The 23,581-nt window shown below is 27.9% G+C and overlaps 1 protein-coding gene and 1 long non-coding RNA gene across 6 annotated transcripts in view; one reads left to right on the top strand and one right to left on the bottom strand.

Moving 5' to 3' along the window:
• Nucleotides 1-23,581, top strand: part of LOC148232495 (metabotropic glutamate receptor 2-like) — a 671,990-nt gene that overhangs the window by 326,723 nt on the left and 321,686 nt on the right. For all 5 annotated transcript variants that reach the window (XM_088191656.1, XM_088191652.1, XM_088191653.1 and 2 more), the window contains one exon: nt 21,017-22,003. In XM_088191656.1, coding sequence (XP_088047782.1) covers nt 21,071-22,003 — 933 coding nt within the window. In that variant the 5' untranslated portion in view covers nt 21,017-21,070. The remainder of the gene's footprint in view (nt 1-21,016; nt 22,004-23,581) is intronic.
• Nucleotides 17,492-18,501, bottom strand: LOC148232500 (uncharacterized). The gene is made up of 5 exons (XR_015810797.1): nt 18,468-18,501; nt 18,331-18,406; nt 18,222-18,264; nt 18,026-18,149; nt 17,492-17,927 (listed from the first exon to the last, which is right to left on the bottom strand). It is a non-coding gene; the product is annotated as an uncharacterized LOC148232500 (long non-coding RNA).

The following is a 23,581-nucleotide window of genomic DNA, read 5'->3' as shown; positions in this document are numbered from 1 at the left end:
GATTTTTTATAATATATATTGGATGATGCATCTTAATACAAATTAATCAAACACAGACTAAAGAAACAGAATTAAGAAGTTTACCCATATTTGAAATACTTTTTGGAAATATTATGAGCCTGGTCCTATATGGTCATTGACGGATCACTTGTAAAATTTATGGGTTAAATCAATTTTATTACCTCTAATCCAAAAAACCCTCAAAATAGCGTATTCGTTCATATGTATAGGTCGATATTTAAGTTTATTTTTAAAATTTCTTACATTAAGTACTGCTATGTAATTATACAGTAATTATTTAAAAGATACTTAGTTACAAAAAAATAAGCACTTTAGATTTTTTTATAACATGTGCATGTATAGTTTGTAATAACATCTACTAGGTTTTATTAAAATTGTGAAACACGCAGATTTTTAACTCCTGAATACATGAATTCATATACAATATAATGTATTAAAAAATAAATTCAGCTTTCGCTCCCACATGAGCGTATTAAACCGGCATCCCGCTGGTCACTTTTTAATCATAAAGGCGAAAGCACAGACACGTTTATTCATTTATGCGGTTATAATATAGAGTTTAAAAAATCCCAATTGGTACAGAATGCCACACGAGGGCTAACGTTTCGCATTTTGGGCCATTCGAACCCAAAGCCGAATATCTCAGGGGTTGAATAATTAAAAAAGCTATGCGCGCGAACCGAAATTTGTGTTTATTAACCGTTGGTACTTTGATTTTTATTGCGGGTATAAAATTTATTGGATAATATATAAAATAAATATGTACATTAAAAAGAGCTGTTAGTATAAAAAAAAATAAAAATATATACATGAAAAAATAGATCAAATGTTATAGAATTGTTTATTTATTGTAATGGTTATTTTATTAAGTAATAAAAATAAACAATTTTTATACGGATTATGCATTAAATAAAATCACAATTTTAATCTTAAAAAGCTCTATCGAAAAGCTTTGAATTTATTCGCACGTTTATAATGGAACGGTTAAAATTTAATGGACTTTTATTTACATTACATTATCGCGGAGTGATATAAAGATTGAAACCAACGAGAATCAGCGGAGATTCAGTTTACGGTTTATTTAATAAGATAACTGTATGTTTAGCCACGTTGATAAAGTATTTACATTTCATATTAAATATTATCCATTAAAATATTAAACACGGGAATAAATGATCAAAAGTAGTGTTTACCCTAAATGTACTCATTTATTTATAAGTGAGTTCAAAAGAACAGTTTATTTTTGGGCCAATCGCTTTATATTCTAAATAATTTTTTATTATACGTGTTCAGATAAACACGAAAATTTTTCAGTCTTATTTGTGCGGTAGATACTCTCGAAATTTATGATAAATTTGTATAACTTATCGAGCGACTCTCGCTTTTCGATATACAGATAGGTCTCAGAATTCAATTATATTTTGCAAAATATAAAATCGCTATCCGCGTTCAGTTAACGAACGCCGAAATTTCATTTTAGGTTCGGTTAAATGTATGCAAAGTGATCGCCCGCCTGCCACCGATGACGGATCACTGAAAACGTTTCTACACAGACGATGCATGCGCTAATTGCGTTACCTTCCTTGTAAAATATTTTAGCTTCTCTTTTATGTACTAACTCATGTACACTGTGAACCACGTAAGCATAGCTTACTTTTAATTTAAAGACATACATATTAATGCACGGTACACGGACACGGGTTTATTTTTATAATCACAAAGATTTTAATATAGCACGAAATAGTGGCATAAAAAACCTGAGTTTAAAACTTATATGGACCCTTAAGTATTTTTACATTTTAATTCATGTCTAGAAGATGATAATTATTGAATATTAAAAAATTATCATAATTTTAATCGATCATGACAAATTCGGTTTTCCTAGATTTTCCTAATCTTGTGTATGAATATGATATTAAATATTAAATTGATATTTAATAATTAAAAACAAGTTCGTTTATATAAAATAATAAAATTAGATATTAGTACAATATAAGCAACTTTTATATATCATTGTCAATTATTTTGACACGTTGCAGTAAATTGTAGAGCGGCTCCTTTTTGCATTAAATGCACAGGAAATTACTTATCATTCGATTATCCCATCGATAATAAAATGCAGTAATTGTAGTAACCCAACTAGCTACAAAGGCTGTTTTAAAATCTGAATAATAATAAAAATGTAGCAATAAAAAACAACAATGTGAAAACTAAAATGCAGGATCTAAACCAGTGAAAGACGGTTTTTTGTACATGTATTCCTTTAACAATGAAATTTCTACTACTAAGCCAATCTCGTCTATTACAACGGTAATTAATGATAAAAAGTAATTAAAACCATAATAAAAATACAGCTTATTTTCTATTAAAAAATGTAAATGTCTGTTAATATTAATTATAACCCGCGCCGCGATTCACTAAAATATGATTATGGAACGCCAACGGCTTGCAAGACAATAAACCAGAATTTTTAACAGCTTTTATTTGACGAACAAATAAACATTGTATTTATTTCTGAAACAAACTTACAATAATTAATAATAATTTTTCTAACTATAAAACAAATCGTGCTAGCCGATTGCTGATAGATGGTAGTAGAACAGCTTAAACAAAACCGCGATTAATAAATAATTAAAAAAAAGAGTATTTGTAGTTGTTAGAATTAATGCACAGTTTTTTTATTATCCACTCGAGCAAAGCTCATGTAAACTTTTAAATTATTAAGAATTCTTACTTGCAACATGAAAATATACTTTTTATTCTTAGTAATGCTTTCAAAATTGCGGAGCATCAGATTAAATCAGTTTAACCCTTTGAGTAGTAAGTTAATTCATACAAATTTGTTAATTAGTTAATTTTACGTATTTTTACAATAATATTTTTTTTGTTATATATATATATATATATAATTATTTTATATTCTATTTATAATAAATTATAGAAAAAATTTATGATTCTTAACATTTTATTGCTTTAACTGATTTCACTACTTGTTTGTATGAGTGTATTTTAATAACTTACTTAAGCGCTTTTTCATTATTAATGTTTATTTATTTACATGTTCTTTTATATATATTATTAGGCTTTTGCTTATTTTTTATATTAATTCAAAGATTTTCTCTACTTTTTATTAAATTAGTATAAAATACTTTTTGTAAGATTATTTATTTCTTACTTATGAAAATAATTTATATTAAATCATGTAATGTATTTTGTTTATTATTTCTTCAGTTATATAATTAATAAATAACTATCTTGGACACCATAAAACAGCGAAAAATCGACCGCCGTACATGTACGGCGATACCACCTAAAAGGTTTTTAAAGTTTAAAAAAATTTAGAAGCCCCAACTATGCCTTTATATTATTCTACACGCAGAGTAGCAAATATTCTAGTCATTTTTAGAACAAGCAATCTACCAAATTCAATCGATATTAAAGTTCAAAATTATTTTTATTGAAACTATAAAAGAAAAATATATATTTGCCCTAAAATATTTAAATCTAGTAGGCTATATATTTATTTAATTTGCTGGGCCCCTTTTTTTCGGAAATCCTTTTTTTTTCATTTTTTCTAGAAGTGAATTGACAGACTTCCTTGAAGCTCATGAATCATGATAACAGGCATTCAATTAAACATTAAAAAAAAATATAGTGCATATCTAAAATATATAGACCGTTTCACATATTTTTTTAGCTCCTTATAGCTATCGCCGAAAACACCCTTGTGTTTAGCAAGCTCGTTACGAATCTGCAAGATTGACTGCGACGGTCAAGAATAAGGGACGCGATCACGAGTCTCAAGGGCATTCTAAATCTCGCAGCCGAAAGTCACCGAGCATTGACGGGTTGTCGATACCGCCCCTTAGCGGATGCCAGTTAACCACACGCTGGAGTACGCCCTTTAATAGTGTGGGAGAGCGGGGTTAAAACCCAAACCCTCGAGGGGAGTGATCTCTCGGGCAACCGTCTGAGGTAGCAGAGAAACGCTAGCAAGGCCAAAGGGCTCGGCCCCTTAGGGGGATCGAGTGCCGAGGCAGCATATACACGCCTCTTGGATCTTGGGAGGTGGTTCTGTTACTGGGATGATACGCAATGCATGCAGTGTGAAGCAATGCAGGTCAGTCAACGAGAGCATTAAAGATTCGGCCCTAACGCTCGGGGGAAATACTAATGCAACTCCAATAAAATATTTAGCACTACGGGGGGTGGGGAACCCGCTCACTTGGCCATCAAAAGCTGGGTGCCCGCCCATAATGGTTGGACTCGTAGGGCTCTAGTACTGGTAATATACTTTTGACCGCCCCTTAGCAACATTGAAAAATGCTTTACAATAATATAAAGAATTGTATCCCAACGCTTTTAGCAAAAAAGCATTAGGATACAAATACGAAATACATAATATTAAAATTTATAATTCACAAAATGTTGATAAATGTTGATAATAAAAATATTTTAGAGCAAAATATTTATTTTTAATTTTTAAAATATACAGCCCTCTATAGGCAAGATCGTTTTCTTTGGTTCACACAAATATATTTATTTATATATTTTTGAAATTCATTATATACAAAGATGCTTGACTTAGAAATAAATTAAAAATCTATTTATTTTTGCTTTTTTGTAGAAACCATTTATTTTAAATACGTATTGACCGTGAGAAATCACTTGTTATATTTAAGCGTTAAAAGCGCAATAAACAAATAAACGTCGACAAGTTAATTCATATGGGATCAGACATTCCGAGATAATCGGGACGCTTTGAGGGTAACATGTTAGATTACGACGGTCTTATTATAAATAAATAAATATAAATGCAGATAAGCGCTATGTTTCGAAGGATGGTCTGAAACTGTGTATTTACAACATATATAAATAAATCAAATATCATATTATCAAATATTATAATACGTTTACTTTCGTGCTACCGTATAATATGAAAACATTAAGTTTTAAACTACTAAATTATTAAAGCGTTAGCAAAGCGCGATCTGAATTTCGCATTCGCGTTCATCTGAAGTTTTCGCATCCGTCTTCGAGAAATTCATCTCAGAGGTGCCATTGTACGACAGATAAAAAAAAGAACTGCGATTCCGAGAAGCTCTCTGTAAAACGAACTTTACGTGCAATACTAGAACTTAATGCCGGCACTTTATTTATGTAGTTCGAACCGTCCCGTGTAAATCGAAGCTTTCGCCAGATGCTTCCGAGGCTTCTATTTTTTATTTCGAACTATAATCGAATTATATCGCAAAGCGAGGCCATTGTGCGAACACGTGAGCTTAATAGTATTATTGGATTTGCCTCTGAATGTATGTATATCTATATCCCAAATTCGCTAGGTATACCCAATATAGATTTCGCATTAAGCAAAACACTAAAATTAGTGTTATAGTATTATAAATTCCAAGAAAATAATTGAGCCTGAAAATGTTCTAATTGGAAGCCTAATTACATTATTGAATTTTAATGTGATCACAACAGTAGTATATCTTATTAATATTTAAGTAATATTGTGGTTTAATTATTTAATTTATAAAAATAATTTCCTAGTGTACATTTAATCATCGTTTTGTAGATTTTTTTACTTTTTCTATAGCACTAAACTTTGAAGGACAGAGAAGTTTTTTATTTGTCTCGTCATTTATACATATTTCATGAGACCACATCATGAATTATTTCTCCTCTTCCAAACGATTATTTTTTCAAGACCCTTTCTAATCTCTTTGCTACATTTACCAATGTTTTCATATAAGATACCTTATCTACTTAAACAAGGTTAAATGCGTTTAAACCCTTTCACTATATTAAATTAGTCTTGATCGTATAAAGTAAACGCTTGTGTTGCGCTGACTTCCGTACCTATCTAATAACACTTAATTATACTATGAGTAGCTTACCTTTATAACGAATTTAAATTTTCTTCTTTGAATTTAATATGACTACTTCAAAACTGTTGTATTTGTAAACATGGTTGTATACTCGTGCATCGCTGAAATTATCGTTAAGCGAAACCACTCAGCATTCACCCTCAAGTAGTTGTAGTTTGAAAGCTCGTACCTTAATGCGATTCCTGAACTAACTGTAATTTAGCACATGAAACGCAACTTCGTGTGTTATTTTCTTAATAAAATATGCCACTAAGATTCTGCTAATTTATTATTATAAAACTGATTTATATGTATTCAACATATACTGATTTATTTGAAATCAAATGACTTCATCTTAATTAAGACGAAATGTAACTGATTTTTAATAATTAAAGGTAGAAAATATCTACAAGAAAATATTAACCACTCGGTGACTATATTATAATTTACAATCTAATAATTTATCAAACTATATCTATCTAAATTAAATGACAAATAGTGTTTTTACAAAATCTTAATTATAAAATAATGTAATGACATCCTTAATTCGATCAAAGTGATTAAAATAATAAAAGATTCTACGTAAAAATGAATTAACTTGATGCTAATGTTTTATGTAGTTTTTAAAACGCTTTACTCGTTGGTAGGATTTTGAGCTACTAATGACATTAAAATATGCTTAATATGATGTTGCATCTTTGAAAGTATTTCGTTGTCTAAGTAAAGTGATTTATAAGAATAGCTGCGATAAAAAAAATCTTGAAAGCATTGCTGCCCACACCTAAATCGATTACAATATCAGTGCGATGAAGCATGTTACTATACAATTAATATTAAAAATAAACTAGTGCTTTTGACCTAGCTACTAAGTAGTAGACGTTTGTTAAATGATTTTTTACAAAACATAAACGTTGCGTTGAGAGTTCAATTACAGATATGTTGATATGTTCAAGACAATACAACTGCATTTTTTTACAGCAGAGATTTTGTATTAAACTACATTACAGTTTTTATTTCGACTTTATTAAAAGATTGCGGGATAAACGAAATGATATAAGAAACCTTAGTACTTAGCGTTCCAAGCCTTCCAAAATTCTTAGAAATTGTTTATCAATATTCGACGGGTATATAAAGAGCATTTTATTTTTATAGTGAAAGCGTAAATTAATCTGTAATATCAGGTATACGATTATAATTCACAATTATCTGTCAAAGTAAATTATAAAGCAAATTTTCGCTTGAATGACTGTTTAATATCAGAGCTATTACACTATATATATATATATATATATATATATATATATATATATATATATATATATATATATATATATATATATATATATATATATATATATATATATATATATATATATATATATATATATATATATATATATATATATATATATATATATATATATATATATATATATATATATATATATATATATATATATATATATATATATATATATATATATATATATATATATATATATATATATATATATATATATATATATATATATATATATATATATATATATATATATATATATATATATATATATATATATATATATATATATATATATATATATATATATATATATATATATATATATATATATATATATATATATATATATATATATATATATATATATATATATATATATATATATATATATATATATATATATATATATATATATATATATATATATATATATATATATATATATATATATATATATATATATATATATATATATATATATATATATATATATATATATATATATATATATATATATATATATATATATATATATATATATATATATATATATATATATATATATATATATATATATATATATATATATATATATATATATATATATATATATATATATATATATATATATATATATATATATATATATATATATATATATATATATATATATATATATATATATATATATATATATATATATATATATATATATATATATATATATATACATATATATATATATATATATATATATATATATATATATATATATATATATATATATATATATATATATATATATATATAGGAAAGTCACAAGTTTCAAATAATAGTTCAGTATAGTTCACAAAATATAAATATTATATTATTCATCAAAGTATTTTTTATATCTGGCGTCTTTTTGAATATTTCAAATAAAATTAAAGGTTTCGCCATAACATTATTTTTTCATTAAAATACAAGCAAAAAGTAAGTGATTTTTAATGGGATGAATAACATTAATTATATATTTTGAAATTGTAATTTATGATTTGATAGTATACTTCCAAAATTTTATAAATAAAATATGTAGCTATTGCTCTGGTCGACGATATTTCAGGTACCTGGCGAAGGAAATGTTTTTTCAGAACCTCTTAAATATGTGACTTGCCAAATTTTTTGTTGACACGTTTCCATATTTTTTAAAATATTTAAATTTTATTTCTATAAAATGGTTCCAAGAAATATCGTTATCTTCCTTAACGTTTGACACGTTTGTCACATATACAAAACCGATATTTTAATACGATATAAATATATTATTATAATAAGTAAGTGATTTTTAATGGGATGAATAACATCAATTAAATATTATATATTTTGAAATTGTAGTTTATGATTTAATAGTATAATTCCAAAATGTTTTAAATAAAATATGTAACTATTTCTCTGGTCAACGATATTTCAGGTTCCTGGCAGAGAAAGGTTTTTTTTCAGAACCTCTTAAATATGTGACTTGCCAAATTTTTTGTTGACACATTTCCATATTTTTTAAAATATTTAAATTTTATTTCTATAAAATGGTTCCAAGAAATATCGTTATCTTCTTTAACGTTTGACATGTTTTCCACGAATACAATACCAAAATTTTAATACGATATAAATATATTATAATTATAAGTAAGTGATTTTTAATGAGATGAATAACATCAATTATATATTATATTTTTTGAAATTGTAATTTATGATTTGATAGTATACTTCCAAAATTTAAAAAATAAAATATGTAGCTATTGCTCTGGTCGACAATATAGTACCTGGCGGAGGAAATGTTTTTTTTAGAACCTCTTAAATATGTGACTTGTATTTTTTTTTTGTTGACACATTTCCATATTTTTTAAAATATTAAAATTTTATTTCCATAAAATGGTTCCAAGAAATATCGTTATCTTCTTTAACGTTTGACACGTTTGCCACATATACAATACGAATATTTTAATACGATACAAATATATTATTATAATAATTAAGTGATTTTTAATGGGATGAATAACATTAATTATATCCTATATATTTTGAAATTGTAATTTATGATTTGTAATTTATACTTCCAAAATTTAAAAAATAAAATATGTAGCTATTGCTCTGGTCGACGATATTTCAGGTACCTGGCGGAAGAAATGTTTTTTTCAGAACCTCTTAAATATGTGACTTGCCAATTTTTTTATTGACAGTTTTCCATATTTTTTAAAAAGATTAAATCATATTTCTATGAAATGGTTCCAAGAAATATCGTTATCTTCTTTAACGTTTGACACGTTTGCCACATATACAATAGCAAAATTTTAATACGATATAAATATATTATTATAATAAGTAAGTGATTTTTAATGGGATGAATAACATCAATTATATATTATATATAATGAAATTGTAACTTTTGGTTTGATAGTATACTTCCAAAATTTTAAAAATAAAATATGTAGCTATTGCTCTGGTCGACGATATTTCAGGTACCTGGCGGGGGAAGTGTTTTTTTCAGAACCTCTTAGATATGTGAGTTTTCAATTTTTTTATTGACACTTTGTCATATTTTTTAAAAAGATTAAATCTTTTTTCTATGAAATGGTTCCAAAAAATATAGTTATCTTCTTTAACGTTTGACACGTTTGCCACATTCCACATATACAATACCAATATTTTAATACGATCTAAAGATATTATTATAATATAAAGATAACTGCTTTAATGCTAATTTAATACTATTTAATACTAATATATGGTTCAACCAACACGTAATTTTTAAATTAAATTATCAACAATACACTTGACACAATATTGTCAAATGTTATAACTGTAAAATACTCAAAAAAATTGGGAAACTGAGGAGCTCAAATGAAACATATCTCTTGATTTAATATATTAGTTAGTTAAATAAACCACTAAATTATAGCTACACTACTTTTATTAATATTATTATTACATAATTAGTGATCGTTACCAAGCAAGGAATCCTATCGCATCCTTCGTTTCCGTCTGAGAAATCGTATTCGGGATAATCTTTCATTTCCACGGGATTAAGCCGTTTCCATAAATGTCACGAATGTCTTTCTTCCCGGGTAAAACTTTCCCCCGGGCGCATAATTCCGGTTAAACATCAACAATGCCAGCAAAAACGCTTAAGAGAATCGGACACAGCGTGGTATAAAACTGACGCCGCAGGCGGTCATTGTCGGAAAGATTACGTATAAAATATTTGGCGAGTTCAACACGACTGTGTTCATTGTTTTAGTAATATACACAAAGGGTGTGCGATACGCGAGCGGGCTAAAATTTAACCCTTTGACGCCGCGAGGTCACTTTGTTAGAGAATTAATTATTTTGTCGCGGGTGCTTTATGCAGCTAGACAATAAACAATGGCAAACTATGTAAAGACTCTGGGTTTAAAACCAGGAAATAATTTGAGGTGTCGTGTAAACATATCTGTTGGTAACGTTTTATTTTTTATACATGATTTAAACTCTATTTACATATAACTACAATTATCTTTTCATCCCTTATATTAAAATGTGCTTCAATTTTTTTTTGTGAATAAAACATAAAATGTTTTGAAGTGAAATAATATAAAATTAAATAAAAAATAATATCATATCATGATTTACTATAATAAATATAAGCAGATATTTATTATTACATATAATAAATTTGAATTGACAAATGTGTTTGTGAGTGACCCTTAAAAACTATTTATATTAATTCGTATAATAAATTATTCTTGGAAAACTTTGAAGCTACTCACATACATAAATAATGACACATCAAATAATAAATTTCATCATAAATAGCAAATTTTACGTATACTTGATATTTCAGCAATAATAAAATACTTGCGTTTGATAAATATTACTCTCTGCTCGTACAAATATGAAGAGTAAAGTAAATTAACTTCTCAAATTAAACGTTACGTTGCAAATTTTCTATGAGGGTTTGCAGTATTTTTTTTAATAAATGACAATACAAAAAACTTTAAGAACTCTTTTTTTTGCATACGACTGCTAATGTTTTATTTAAATATTATACTAGAGATCCACTGTTGGAAAAGAGTATTATTCCGAGCTATAAAATGCAAACTGGCAAAGGAAAGCGAATGCATTCGCGGTTGAATTCTCGGAAAATCCTGGAAAACCTTTAAATCTTTCCCTTACCCGAGTTCTGGCGGCGAGCCAAGATTTTTATTGGTTTTTGCATGATACAGATTCGGTTTAAATTCAAACAAACACACTCACTTTGAATTTACTACATTTTCTAAATGGATCCGCCTAGAGAGCGTGAAATCTTTCATAAATAAAATAGTATGTATAATATATACAATATAAATATTAGACAAAATTATATAAAAATATTTGAGATGATAACAATAAATTTTAAGGTAGTAAAATAAACTTGCACAAACAGCTTAAAAAAAAGAGTATCAATATCTATTTTGAAGATTTATTGATAACCCTTTTCACCACCTAGCTGAATTGCGGTAGTAAAATATTTTTATATTACCTGTAAATCGTTTTATAGAGTCTATATCTACGATTATTATAATATATTTATTTAATTGACTTTGATAATATTACTTTTAAAAACACCTATTTTATATAATATTTTTCATTATAATTATTCAACTCGGCTTCAAAAAATTATTTGCCATAAAAAATAGTTATATGTTTATAACAATAAATAAAGATTAGAAATTTTACTGTTACCGTTTTTATCGTAGACTTTTCGGAGACAATTAAATTTAATATCAGTCTAAATCTTAAGTCTACATCAGCGATTCTTTTATGGTTCCGTGAGATAAAATTAAGGGTACTGCGAAATAAATGTTTTTCAAGCGAGACAAGATATTGATTTTTTAATATCTGTTTTTTTTTAAAGTCATTGTTCTGTTATATTATTTAAAATCTTTAATAATAATTTTAGCATTATGTTATAAAAAAGTCCACAATGCATACATTAATAAGATCCATGTTAAAAATGTTTGAACTTAATATACCTATACTAATTTTAAATATAATCTTAAACTAAAACTGCTAAGAATATTTTTAAGAATATGTGTGATAAGAATATGTGCTTTCTTATCTTAAAAGATATTAGATTTACGACACGAGTATTCGAGTTAACTCTGCACTGAATAAATAATATATATAATACCTATGTATCATTTTAATTTATTTATATTATTTAATCAGTTAAAGTAATTAATTTATTTATTTAAATTTGTTCTATAAAAAATAGTTTAATATAAAATATGTTAATTTTTGCGTTAACATAAAAAAGTTTTAAAATACCCATATTTATTTTAATTAATTTCTCAAATTGTGAGCTGCTAGTGGTTTTAAACATATTAAAGTTTCTCTGATTAAAATCTTTTTTATGAGTATTATTGATTAACAACTGATCCTATGGTTGCTAATTTTTAGTGATGGTATAATCTGATTTTATAATATTATTCAATGGTACATGATCGCTTTTATACAGCGTGTATTTAACAATAATCAAGTATATCCCCAACATTTCTAATATATTACTGTGACGCAAGATGGAGTGCCAAGCGACGCGACCCAAATCGCGTACTCGCGTCTCTTAACGAGCAATCAACACGTGTCGTGTCCAGACTTACAATTTTTAAAACAGATTCAAATAAAGATAAAATGATGAGTTATTTTTAAGCCCATACCTCACATTGAATTCATATAATTAAAGTTTTTCTATTAGTACTATACACTTAAAAAATATTTTTTACCCACATACATAAATTAAACCATTGTTTCATAAAAGTATATGCTGTATTTAGACCTCTAACAAGTCAAAAAAAAAGTCATACAAATAATTTTAGTTTTACTATTGAAAAATCATCTATTCATGAGTCACGCAATAATTTTAAGCAAAATAAAATCGATCTAAAGATGAAAATAGCTTCTACTTTTTATCCAAATAACACACACACTAAACCAATACAATAATTTTGTAGGAGTTGTCAATCATGTTTTATTTACTTTGTGCGAAATGAGTTGAAATATTTTCATTTATAGCCGGATGTGATCCAGACAAAAAACGAACGAACAAATAAGGCAACGAAGTATCTCAGGAAAATATATGGATTAAATTATCATGCAAGTTAGCTTATTTAAAAATGTTTGAGAATGAATCATTGGATGTTTTTTTAATCAAAATGAGTGATGAAGAATATACAGAATTGAGTGAAGAATCTTTTACTGATCTAAATAACCTATTTTGTTGAACAACGTTCTGGAAAATGTTGTCGATTAAAACCAAAAATAGAAATCGCATTTAATTAGAGACACCTCTTCAAATTGCATAATCTACAATTATGCCTAGAAAAGGATATTGATTAATTCTTTACAAAATGAAGTTTATTGTTAATTTATTATTTTTTTTTAGATTTTTATAAATATATGATTTCAGAAATTTTGCATTTTATTTCCTTTGATTTTACGATTTTACTTTGAATTTTTATTGTTTAAATGTATTAATTGTATTTTTAAATATGTATATTTTTTGTAAATTTATATCTATTATATGTACATTATATAATTTGTATCACTATAATTTTTTAAATGTTTTTAATTACATTTTTTTTAAAATAATATATCATACGTATAACATTTTTATCGACCACTGCATAAATTCACAAAAGTATGCCATATATTCATTATTGCAGCGCAGGTAGAAACAAAAACAGCACACAATCGTATTTTCATGCGACGTATACGACTTTCTTCTTGTGACTCGGCTCTAGCACGCGCGAATGTTTATGTAAAAAATTGGAAGCTTTGGCGTAGGCTAATGTAAAGTCAACATCACGCCTTAGTAACTTTATTAAATATATTTTAGGTCGAAAGAGCAATAAATTGTAATTCAACATTCACCAAAATAGCACAAAAAAATAAATACATATACACCTCGAAAAATATTTTGAATTCTCTCTAACAATAAAGAAAAACTCGCTTTGCTGATATTTTAGATAATAAAGCCATATTTAAAGGCGCTATAAACTATTTTATCGTACATAACGCGATTTGACAATAAATTGTTGAAGTTAAACGCGCTCCGTATAACAAAGTCGAGCATTCTCGGCGCTTTATTGTAAGATTCAGAGAAGTGCATACCCAATCGGTATCTCTGTTTAACCAAAACTAAATTAGTATTTTGTCACGAACTATAAAAAGTGACGAAAACTGTTTTGCTGGTCCACTAATTGCATGCCAACACTGATTATGGATCAACTTTATAACTAAAAACTATACCCTGATTAACGCACAGAAGTTTATTAATTTTCAATATAAAAGTTCATGACAAACTTTGTGAAATGCTTTTTGAAAGTTAAAATATAGACTATGTCAACCTAGATTTTAGTATTAGGATTTTATTACCGCCATTGGGTAGTATTAGAAGTTATTGACTGTGAAATAATGAGGTTAGTGACTGCGGAGGAAAACCGCGATGCTTATATATACTTTATATTTATAAAAAGTATATCAAACAACTGAGCAGGTGTGAAAGAAGCGGCTACTGGTCTATAGTTTTCTGTATACTATTTATCTTTAGTATTATAAATACATACATATGTATCAGGCGCGGGCAGTGAGATAATTTCCCTCTTGATCGTTCGCGTGTTAAGAGACGAGATTGAGTGAGAGATAAGAGCATGCGGTCAGCATGCCCTTATCTCTCACCGTCTCTCACAGTATTTCACCGTCCGCTCTTGTATGTATGTTTATATAGTCCACTGCTGTAATTGTATTTTACATGTAAAGTATTTTTTTTGCTTTTTTCGAACAAATTACGGACGATCTAAGCAGTAGTGATAAATTTCCACTACAACTAAACATTGTTTTACTATGAAAATTAACACAAAAACTTATACCTGTTGAAACGGTAACTTTGGACTGAATTATTTTGTTGTTTGTAATATTGGTCTCCGAGGATCTGTTTTTGAGCTGACTGGATTGTTAAAAGTTACAAATTTCTTTGTTACTTTAAAGCCAAGCATAAAAATGTTTAAATTGCATAGATAAAATACTAACAGCGTAATTTGACTACAACTAAGTATCGTTTAAGTGCATTCCCTCTGCGGTTTGTCTCAAATGCAAGTAGTTTATGACTTCTCTTTTATTACATATTTGTATATTTGTGTACCATCGCACTAAATTAACAATAAAAATAACATTGAATCTGATAATAAACTATTATTATTATTATCTTATATATATACATATAATCTATCTAATTTTATATATAAATGTTTTAAGCTACGTTCAATTTTCTACTTTTTAAATCGTATCGCTTTGTATGAACGGTGTATATAATAATACACGTAAACAAAGGAAATATATTTAATTATAATAATAAAAATAAAAATTTAATTTGCTCGATTGATTTTCGAGTCCCCGGTAATGAATTCTTTTGTTTTTGATTGAAGGCTCTGACTGTCGACCAATGAAAAATAAGCATTTAAATATAAAACAAGATCGCCTACGGCAACATAATAACAGTTTCTAATAATTTTTCAACGCGACAACAATTTTTCATTGGCGTTGTTCGGTTAAACCGAGTATAAATATCCAGATTGTAAATTAACTAACTACGTTTTAACTATAAAAATAAAATATATACATAGTGCGTGAAAGGATCAGATATATACACTGATTAAATTATATAAACCTGTGCTCTTCAACCTTTTTACATCCGCTGCCCGGCGAAAATTGAAAAAATATTTTGCAGACCGGCGTCAACCCAAAATAAAAACCAATGTTAGATTATTTTATTAATTCAATCTAATACTATAAAATTAAAATTTTTTGTTAGTGCGACATCTGCTGCTGCTTTTTTGCAAGCAAATTTGATATACGTGGTTGCAGCGGTGTTTCTGAGAGACGAAGCGCTGAACTAACATCCAGCCGATTCCTCAGTTTGGTTTTTATTACTGACATGAAAACAAATATAAAGTTGAAAACACTACCTATAATTTGATAGCTTTATAACTCAGAACTGGATATTCTTTATCGAGAGATATCCAGAATTGTGATGAGTGTATATTATATGTTGACATTTTTCACGATGATCGAGTGCGCACAATTTTATGTCTTCTAAAAAGGGATTAAAGTTTTGAATTATTGCTCTTAAGTGTTTAGCAATCGTGTTGAATATGATTTTCTGGTTGATATGAGCAGCATTTAAGAATTCTTCCAAAAGTGAAAACATTTTAATATTTTTCTCGTACAGGCAACTATCCCTAGAAGCGAACTTGTTTTTAAATGCATCCATTTTGTTTCTTAATGTAAACATATTCATAGAAGACCCCTGAAGAGAAATAAGTTAGTTCAGAAGGTTAAATATATCTGCCATGAACGTGAGCATTCATCATTAACATTAGGTCTGATTTCCGCTCTCTCAGAAACTGTTTTACTTATTCCCTCAATTCAAACAGGCGTGTAAGAACTTTTCCTCTTAATAACCATCTAACCTTCGCATGGAGTAGATGTTGGTGATTTGAGTCCATACTCTCACATAGTGTCGTGAACAGCCTCGAGTTCATAAATGGACTAAGAATGGACTAAGTCATTCATCACAGAATTTCGTTATAATAAAACTTCTGTATTATTTGAATCTTGTACTCCCCGAATCGCATGAAAGTTTTCATGAAAGTTTCCGGTCCGCGGACCACCAGGTTGAAGACCACTGATATAAACAATCATAGAAAAATCTTTGTAATGAAATGTTCAAATTCGATGTTCCGTCGAAGGGCTCTGAGACCAAAAAGTGAGTATTTTGATTTGCAATACATAAAAATTATCATTGCTTCTGAATTAATGCACATATTCGTTAGATTTGACTGAATATAATTACTCGAATTGCATATAAACCAGGTATGTTTTAAACATGAACATGTAATATATACTTAGTATGAGGATTGAAAGTTGATGTTGATCAAACCATATAAAGGCTAATAAAACGATTTTTTTTATATATTAATATTTAGGGATACTCTTTCACGACAATTGCATGACAATGATTGTGATGCAGACAGTTATTTAGCTTAAGTTTGGTTTAATTTCTGTGTAGTCATCTTATGGCTTCTAAAAAATAACTATAAACAATTAAAACTATATACATAAATCAAAATTTAAACACAATATTCACACAGAGAACTGAAAATTGTTCTAATACGTCAATCATAGACTCTTGACTTTTTGATTTTTACGTTTTTGTGCCATATAGTGATAATATTTAGAGTAGTAAGTGAGTTGTTGTATACACCAATGTATATATTATACCAAAATAAATTAAAACCATTATTGCATCAAAAAAATCACCTTGATCGTTCCGTTCCGAGCGACGACTCGCAATATGGCCAGCTTATAAATATGTTGTTTCATGGATGTTATCTAGTAGACAAGATTTTACAATGATTATAAATATTTATTTGTATACCTGGAATAATAGATAGTCAAAATATCTAAGAGTGGGTTAATTTTAGTTCCGATGTGACAAAATATGTATCAATTTTTGTTCTGCCCAATCATATCTTTTACGGAACAGCGAAATTCAGGATATTCAGTTACATCAAACTTATGTAGTATGTTCTTTATAAAAAGATAATACTTGCTGACAGCGACTTCAGATGATTCACGTTTATATATACCAATTCTGTCATCAACTTGTTGTATCGTTGCTTCTGAAAAATAATTAAAAACAACAAAGTTTAAACACATTAATACTACTAATATAATCTGTAAATGAAATTTTAACGACAACCGAAGAAAATAAAGTTACCGTAGAGGATTAATTATATAGATTGGCATCTCTTCTTTGACTGATAAGTTGTAGCAGTACATTATGTTTTAATTGTCTGCCATGAGTAAATGTTATTATATATTTCATTGCTTCTAAAAATTAACTGTGAACAAAATGTTAATTTTTGTTTAAACGAATATCAGATTTTTAATTTTTACTACAATGTTAATAATACTTCAATTTGCAGATTACTGTTGTTTGTCTTCTAATATTTGATCCTAGAAAGTCAATAGTAATTTTGTTAGAATAACCGTGATATATTATCCATATAACCAAACACTTACTAGCACACTCATAAGTTAGTGTTTATATTGTATGTAATTCAAGTGCTACATCATTCAGTATCATCTTTAATTAACACTGTGTAAGAAAATGCACTGTGATTATAACATATTTCACTGTATATTTAATTGCACTTAACTGTGAGTGGCGTGCGTCTGACAGATAAAGAGTTGTCATATGAAAGGAAGTTTCACAATTAGGGGAATTCTGATTTTGGTGCGTTTGAGAACGAGCTACACAATTGATTTTATCGATTAAAATTGCAAAACACTTATAAAAATATGTAAAAAAATCATCATGTTCCAAAAATAAAATCAGATTAAATAATAATATTTTTTTTAATTAAAAAAAAATATTTTTAATTTATGAGTGATTTTAAATATTATGGATTTGTATTAGATTTTATATACAAAAAATATTGTAATTAAATTTTGACAAGATTTAATCAATTTAAAATAATTTAAAGTTTTTTTTATTTTTTTTTTATAAATAAAAGTAAGATTTTTTTCCTATAAACGAATCTATAAGTACAGCTATTCTGGAATGAATGGCAAAATATTCACACTTAATTTTATTTATATGCTATATATAATATATATTTACATATTTGATCATATTTATAAATATAAATTATTTGTATTATATATTAGACTTAAGTCCTAACCTTAGCATATGAGGAAAGAGGATTATGTAAATATTTTAAATTTATATTTGACACTTTTCCACAATCATGTGCAATTATAATCAAAACTTTAAACACCTCGCCAAAATTCAGCAAAATTATGCAAATGTTGAACGGTTAAAACGTTAACGTAACGGCGCAGTTACGCACGAATGTTTGTAATAATGATACAATTAAGAGTAACGCGAGTTACTAATTAAAGCTTTGTAGTTTAAAACATACTCTTTGTACTGTTTATTGTCATAAAATGCACTTTATACTTAAGAGCTTAATAAAAAATATCTTATTAACTAAGATTGTAAAAAGAAATAATTTCCTATTATAATAATTTATTAACCAACTGAGCCTATATTATAAGCTTAAAGCGATTATATAAAATAAAAATAATTTAATTTACCTATACTTTCGAAATTCTTTTAAATATGCAAATTTATGTACCTACCTTTATTAAGAGCTCTTAAATTTATTCTCGTTATTAGCTTTTTTGTAAGCCAGAAAATCTTATAAAACCATGAATTAAATTAAATATGGCATTGATTAAAGAGTTTTTAAGCCTTTATAGCAAATGTTATTAGATGTATAAATTTTATCATAATATTATTAATTTCATAATAAAAAATGTATACAAATTAATTAAGTACACATTTTTATCTCAATTTTTAATAAATAAATATTGCTTCAGTGCTCATGATTATATATGTATGTTTATTGCTTTTTTATGGTACACAAAAGCATCTCGTTATTATAAAATCACAAAATTGTATTGAATTTTGAACCAGCATTGCTTTTATTATATTACATATAATTACATTTTATTATTGTGATTTCATTCATAGAAACGAGCAACTTTTTCTTGTTATGAAATCGTTAAAATATACTTAATTCAATTTTATTTTTTAAGTTGTTGTCTACACATTTATTTATTAGTCACTGTAGAATAATAACTTTTATCAGGTATAAAAAATAATCAAATTTCAAATATAAATAATTATGAACTAAAATTCTTTATTACACTTGATTACTAGGATATCGATCTAGAGTCTGAGCTTATAAATATGTCCTTTGAAATTTTTATATATTTTGTGCAACACATAAATAGACAAAACACAAAAAGCAAATCTTCTTTAACTTATCTCTCTATATATAAAGATAAGCTGGTGAAGTATGAAACAAGGACAAATCATATGCTTTTAGCATATTTTTGATTCATCATACAAAATGATTTCGCTCAAACTTCAAGTGTTCAGTCTCGATGTCGCAGTGCTTATTATTTTAATTTTATTGATGTTGATGTTTTAACTTTTTAACGCTACTTGAACCTAATCATTTTTAGTAAAATATATGACAAGTGCTTAAAAACATTTCAATACTTTATTTGTAATGACACAGTCAGTTTGAGAGCTATCAATTTCATCATAATTCTTAATTGAGAAATGGATGGCAAGTTTGGGTTCACGTTCCTACTATTATTTCTAAAGCACACGAAACGGATATACGTTTGATATAAAAAAATTATAATGATTTTAATTTCAATAAATTTATTAAAAATATAAACAGGAGTAATGATAAGTATATTGAACGTATATCCGTATAGTGTGCTTTAAAGCTAATAGTTGAGGCGTAAACACAAACTTTTCATCTCTTTCTCAACTATGTATAATGATTAAATAGCTCTTGAACTGACTTATTTTATACAAACTGCATAGAGTAATAATTGATTTGTTGTCAATTGATAACACTATGCAGTTAAAGGTAAAGTGAATGAGAGTGCAAAATCATAAGTAGCAACAGTTTAGGTGCGAGCGAGATAATTTATAAGATATTTCTAAAATAAATAATTTTTAAAAATGTTATACGATTAAAATTATTAAATCAAAGTAGTGGTTTCTCAACAAAATAAAAATAAGATTGTTTATGTGTCAAAAAATGTTGATCGATATGATGTACTTTACTTTTTTAGCTAAAGTAAATTATAATTTTTAATATAAATATTTTTTTTGTTACAGATTTGAAAGATGATCAATGGTGTGACGCGCCTTTTACAATGAAAATTGAATAAAATGCCCCAAAGACCCACGTATCGCCGGTTGAAAAAACCTCCGAGGACTCAGAATAACCCGTTGGGTTATTATTTAATAGCTTTATCCTTTTCGATCATATTTTCGATCCTGTGCAACGCAAAAGCGCATCAAAATGAAATCAACTCATCTACAATCAGCAGTCAGCTGGACGAGAGTGGCAATCTTACCAGATTTTATTTCAACGACGATACCCTAACGAATTTTTCTATCATCGACAACTTCGAAAATGGCACGATGGAAGATGAAGAAAAGTCGTCTTCCACGGAAATATCAACAGTAGATCCTGTAACTAATTTGAAAGATGAAAAATCAACTATTAAGTATAAAAGAGATCCGTCCGTGACAGACGAGTATGAAACAGCAAGGACTAAATCTAGTAAGAATCTGAGTACGCTATTCACGCCTATGGATCTAACTTCTTTAATTAAAAAGAATAAGATTAGCAAGGGTGATATACCAATAGCTAAACATGTCCAATATAAATCAACAACGACTCAGATACCAGATCAGATCCAAACGTATTCTGACGATAAAGATCTAAGATCTACCTTGAAAGTTGAAAATCTGTACTTGAATGATCCTCTCAAATGCGATAGTTGTTCGAATGTGTCATCTAAAGAAGCCGTATTGGCTAATTCGTCGATGGAATTCTTGGATTATGGAGACAATGTCACCGAAGGGTATCGACCAACCGGGGGTACGTTGTTTGAAGATGAATCCCCAAGTCCTTTGTCGTCCACTTCGGATGTTGTCACGATAGAAGTTTCGACAGGACCGTTTCCGACTTTGGATCTAGGTTCTTCGACGTTGAGGAGCATTGTTGTGAATGGGAGTGAAGAAAACGAGGCTATATGGCCTGTTAAGCTTGCTTCTGTCGTCGAGGGTGACATTATTCTCGGCGGATTAATGATGGTGAGTGACTTGTCCATATTTGTGATAGTTTATCGATTAATCAAATACTAAAAAATATATATCATGTAAAATTCTATGATGTGTGTTAATAACGTGGATTTTACAACTCTTCGAAAAGCTTTTCCGCGAAAATTTAATTTTAGACTTGGTATTTAAAATTGCAAGCATGAAAAAGGTCCTGTCATGACTATTATATCTCAAATTCCAGGACGTAATGTTTACCTGATATAATAAGGCTGCCATAGTATACGTAACATATATGAATTTGAGATGAGGTTTATTGTATAAAGATAAAAATATAATAAGCAAACCCTATTATAAATATGTATAAATGTCAATATAGTTAAAATTAAATTATTTTTATCTTGATATGTATTAAATTTTGCTGTGCTGTAGATTCCATGTTAAGTCAACACATTAGGAAACCATATACTAATTGACAAATTGTACAATACAATACAATTTTTTTAAAACCGTGCAGATTCAATAGCATAATTCCGAAACACAAACGCGTACGATTTTAAAAAGCTCGCCGACGTAGGTCATTATACAAAGACGCTAAATTACGCCGGAAAAAGTGTAATAAAACAATATGGCACACTATTTATTTTCGCTTGAACTTACCTTTTGCTGGTTCTATTGTCAATTATGTACACTTCAATTGCTAGCCATACGCCCAATAATTGTGAGGGATTCTTACCCACTAAACTCCCTTCTCCTACGCAATGCTTAAGAGAGGCAGCTGCTTGACCTTTAAGCTCTTAGACGTCTTAGCTGACCTTAAGATCTTTGTCAGGTCTTAAAGTGCTTCTTCTGATTCGCTAGTCCCGTTTCTTGGCAGACATCACGCACGATACAAATTGCTACGAAGCTGACCATGAATATGCATCTTTCACCATAGATGAGACCATGTCCTCCGACGAGATATGTTCTTCTCCTAGGTTGCTTCTTTCCTCTGTCCGTGCTGAGCAGTTAAAGAGCGTGTGGGCAGCGTCTTCGGGTTCGTCTTAGAAGCAGTGGTGACTCTCGCCTGGATGCTTCCTTACCTATTCTGTGTATGTAAGTTCCGAAGCAACCGTGTCCAGTGAGTGTCTATGTGAGGTGGTAATTTAACTCACCGTGTTTTCTTTGGCTCCAAGTCTCTAAGTCCACGATGAGTCTTCGCGTCCACATAATCTGCTTTCTGGCTTCACTCTCTATGTATTTCTTAAGATGTGGTGAAGCTGCGCAGTTGTGAATAAGTATTTTTTTGAGGATGTTATGTCCAAACAATGCGTATATAAACGATACAAGAGTGTGTGTTTAGATATGAACATGCTTAAGCTGATGTATTGTATTTGTATATATGTGAAATTTTAAAATAAAAATTGTTTGAATAGTGATCATGATGATCAGATTTAAATAAAATAATATAAAAAAAAGAAGGCATTCAACGCAATTAAATAACAAATTTGGAGTTATTTTTGTCTGTATATATTTATATATTTATGCAATTCACTAGAAGCTGTAATGCCTGCACTACACTCTCTGGAAGTTGGCCAAGGTTGGCCAAGGACGGAGAATATAGTGGGTTACTTC

The sequence above is a fragment of the Plectrocnemia conspersa genome, unplaced genomic scaffold, assembly GCF_051122295.1.
Source record: "Plectrocnemia conspersa isolate PC_06_02 unplaced genomic scaffold, ASM5112229v1 ptg000009l, whole genome shotgun sequence".
Classification (NCBI taxonomy): Eukaryota; Metazoa; Arthropoda; class Insecta; order Trichoptera; family Polycentropodidae; genus Plectrocnemia; species Plectrocnemia conspersa.
The sequence above is the reverse complement of the archived record's forward strand: the minus strand, read 5'-3'. Positions and strand labels throughout refer to the sequence as shown.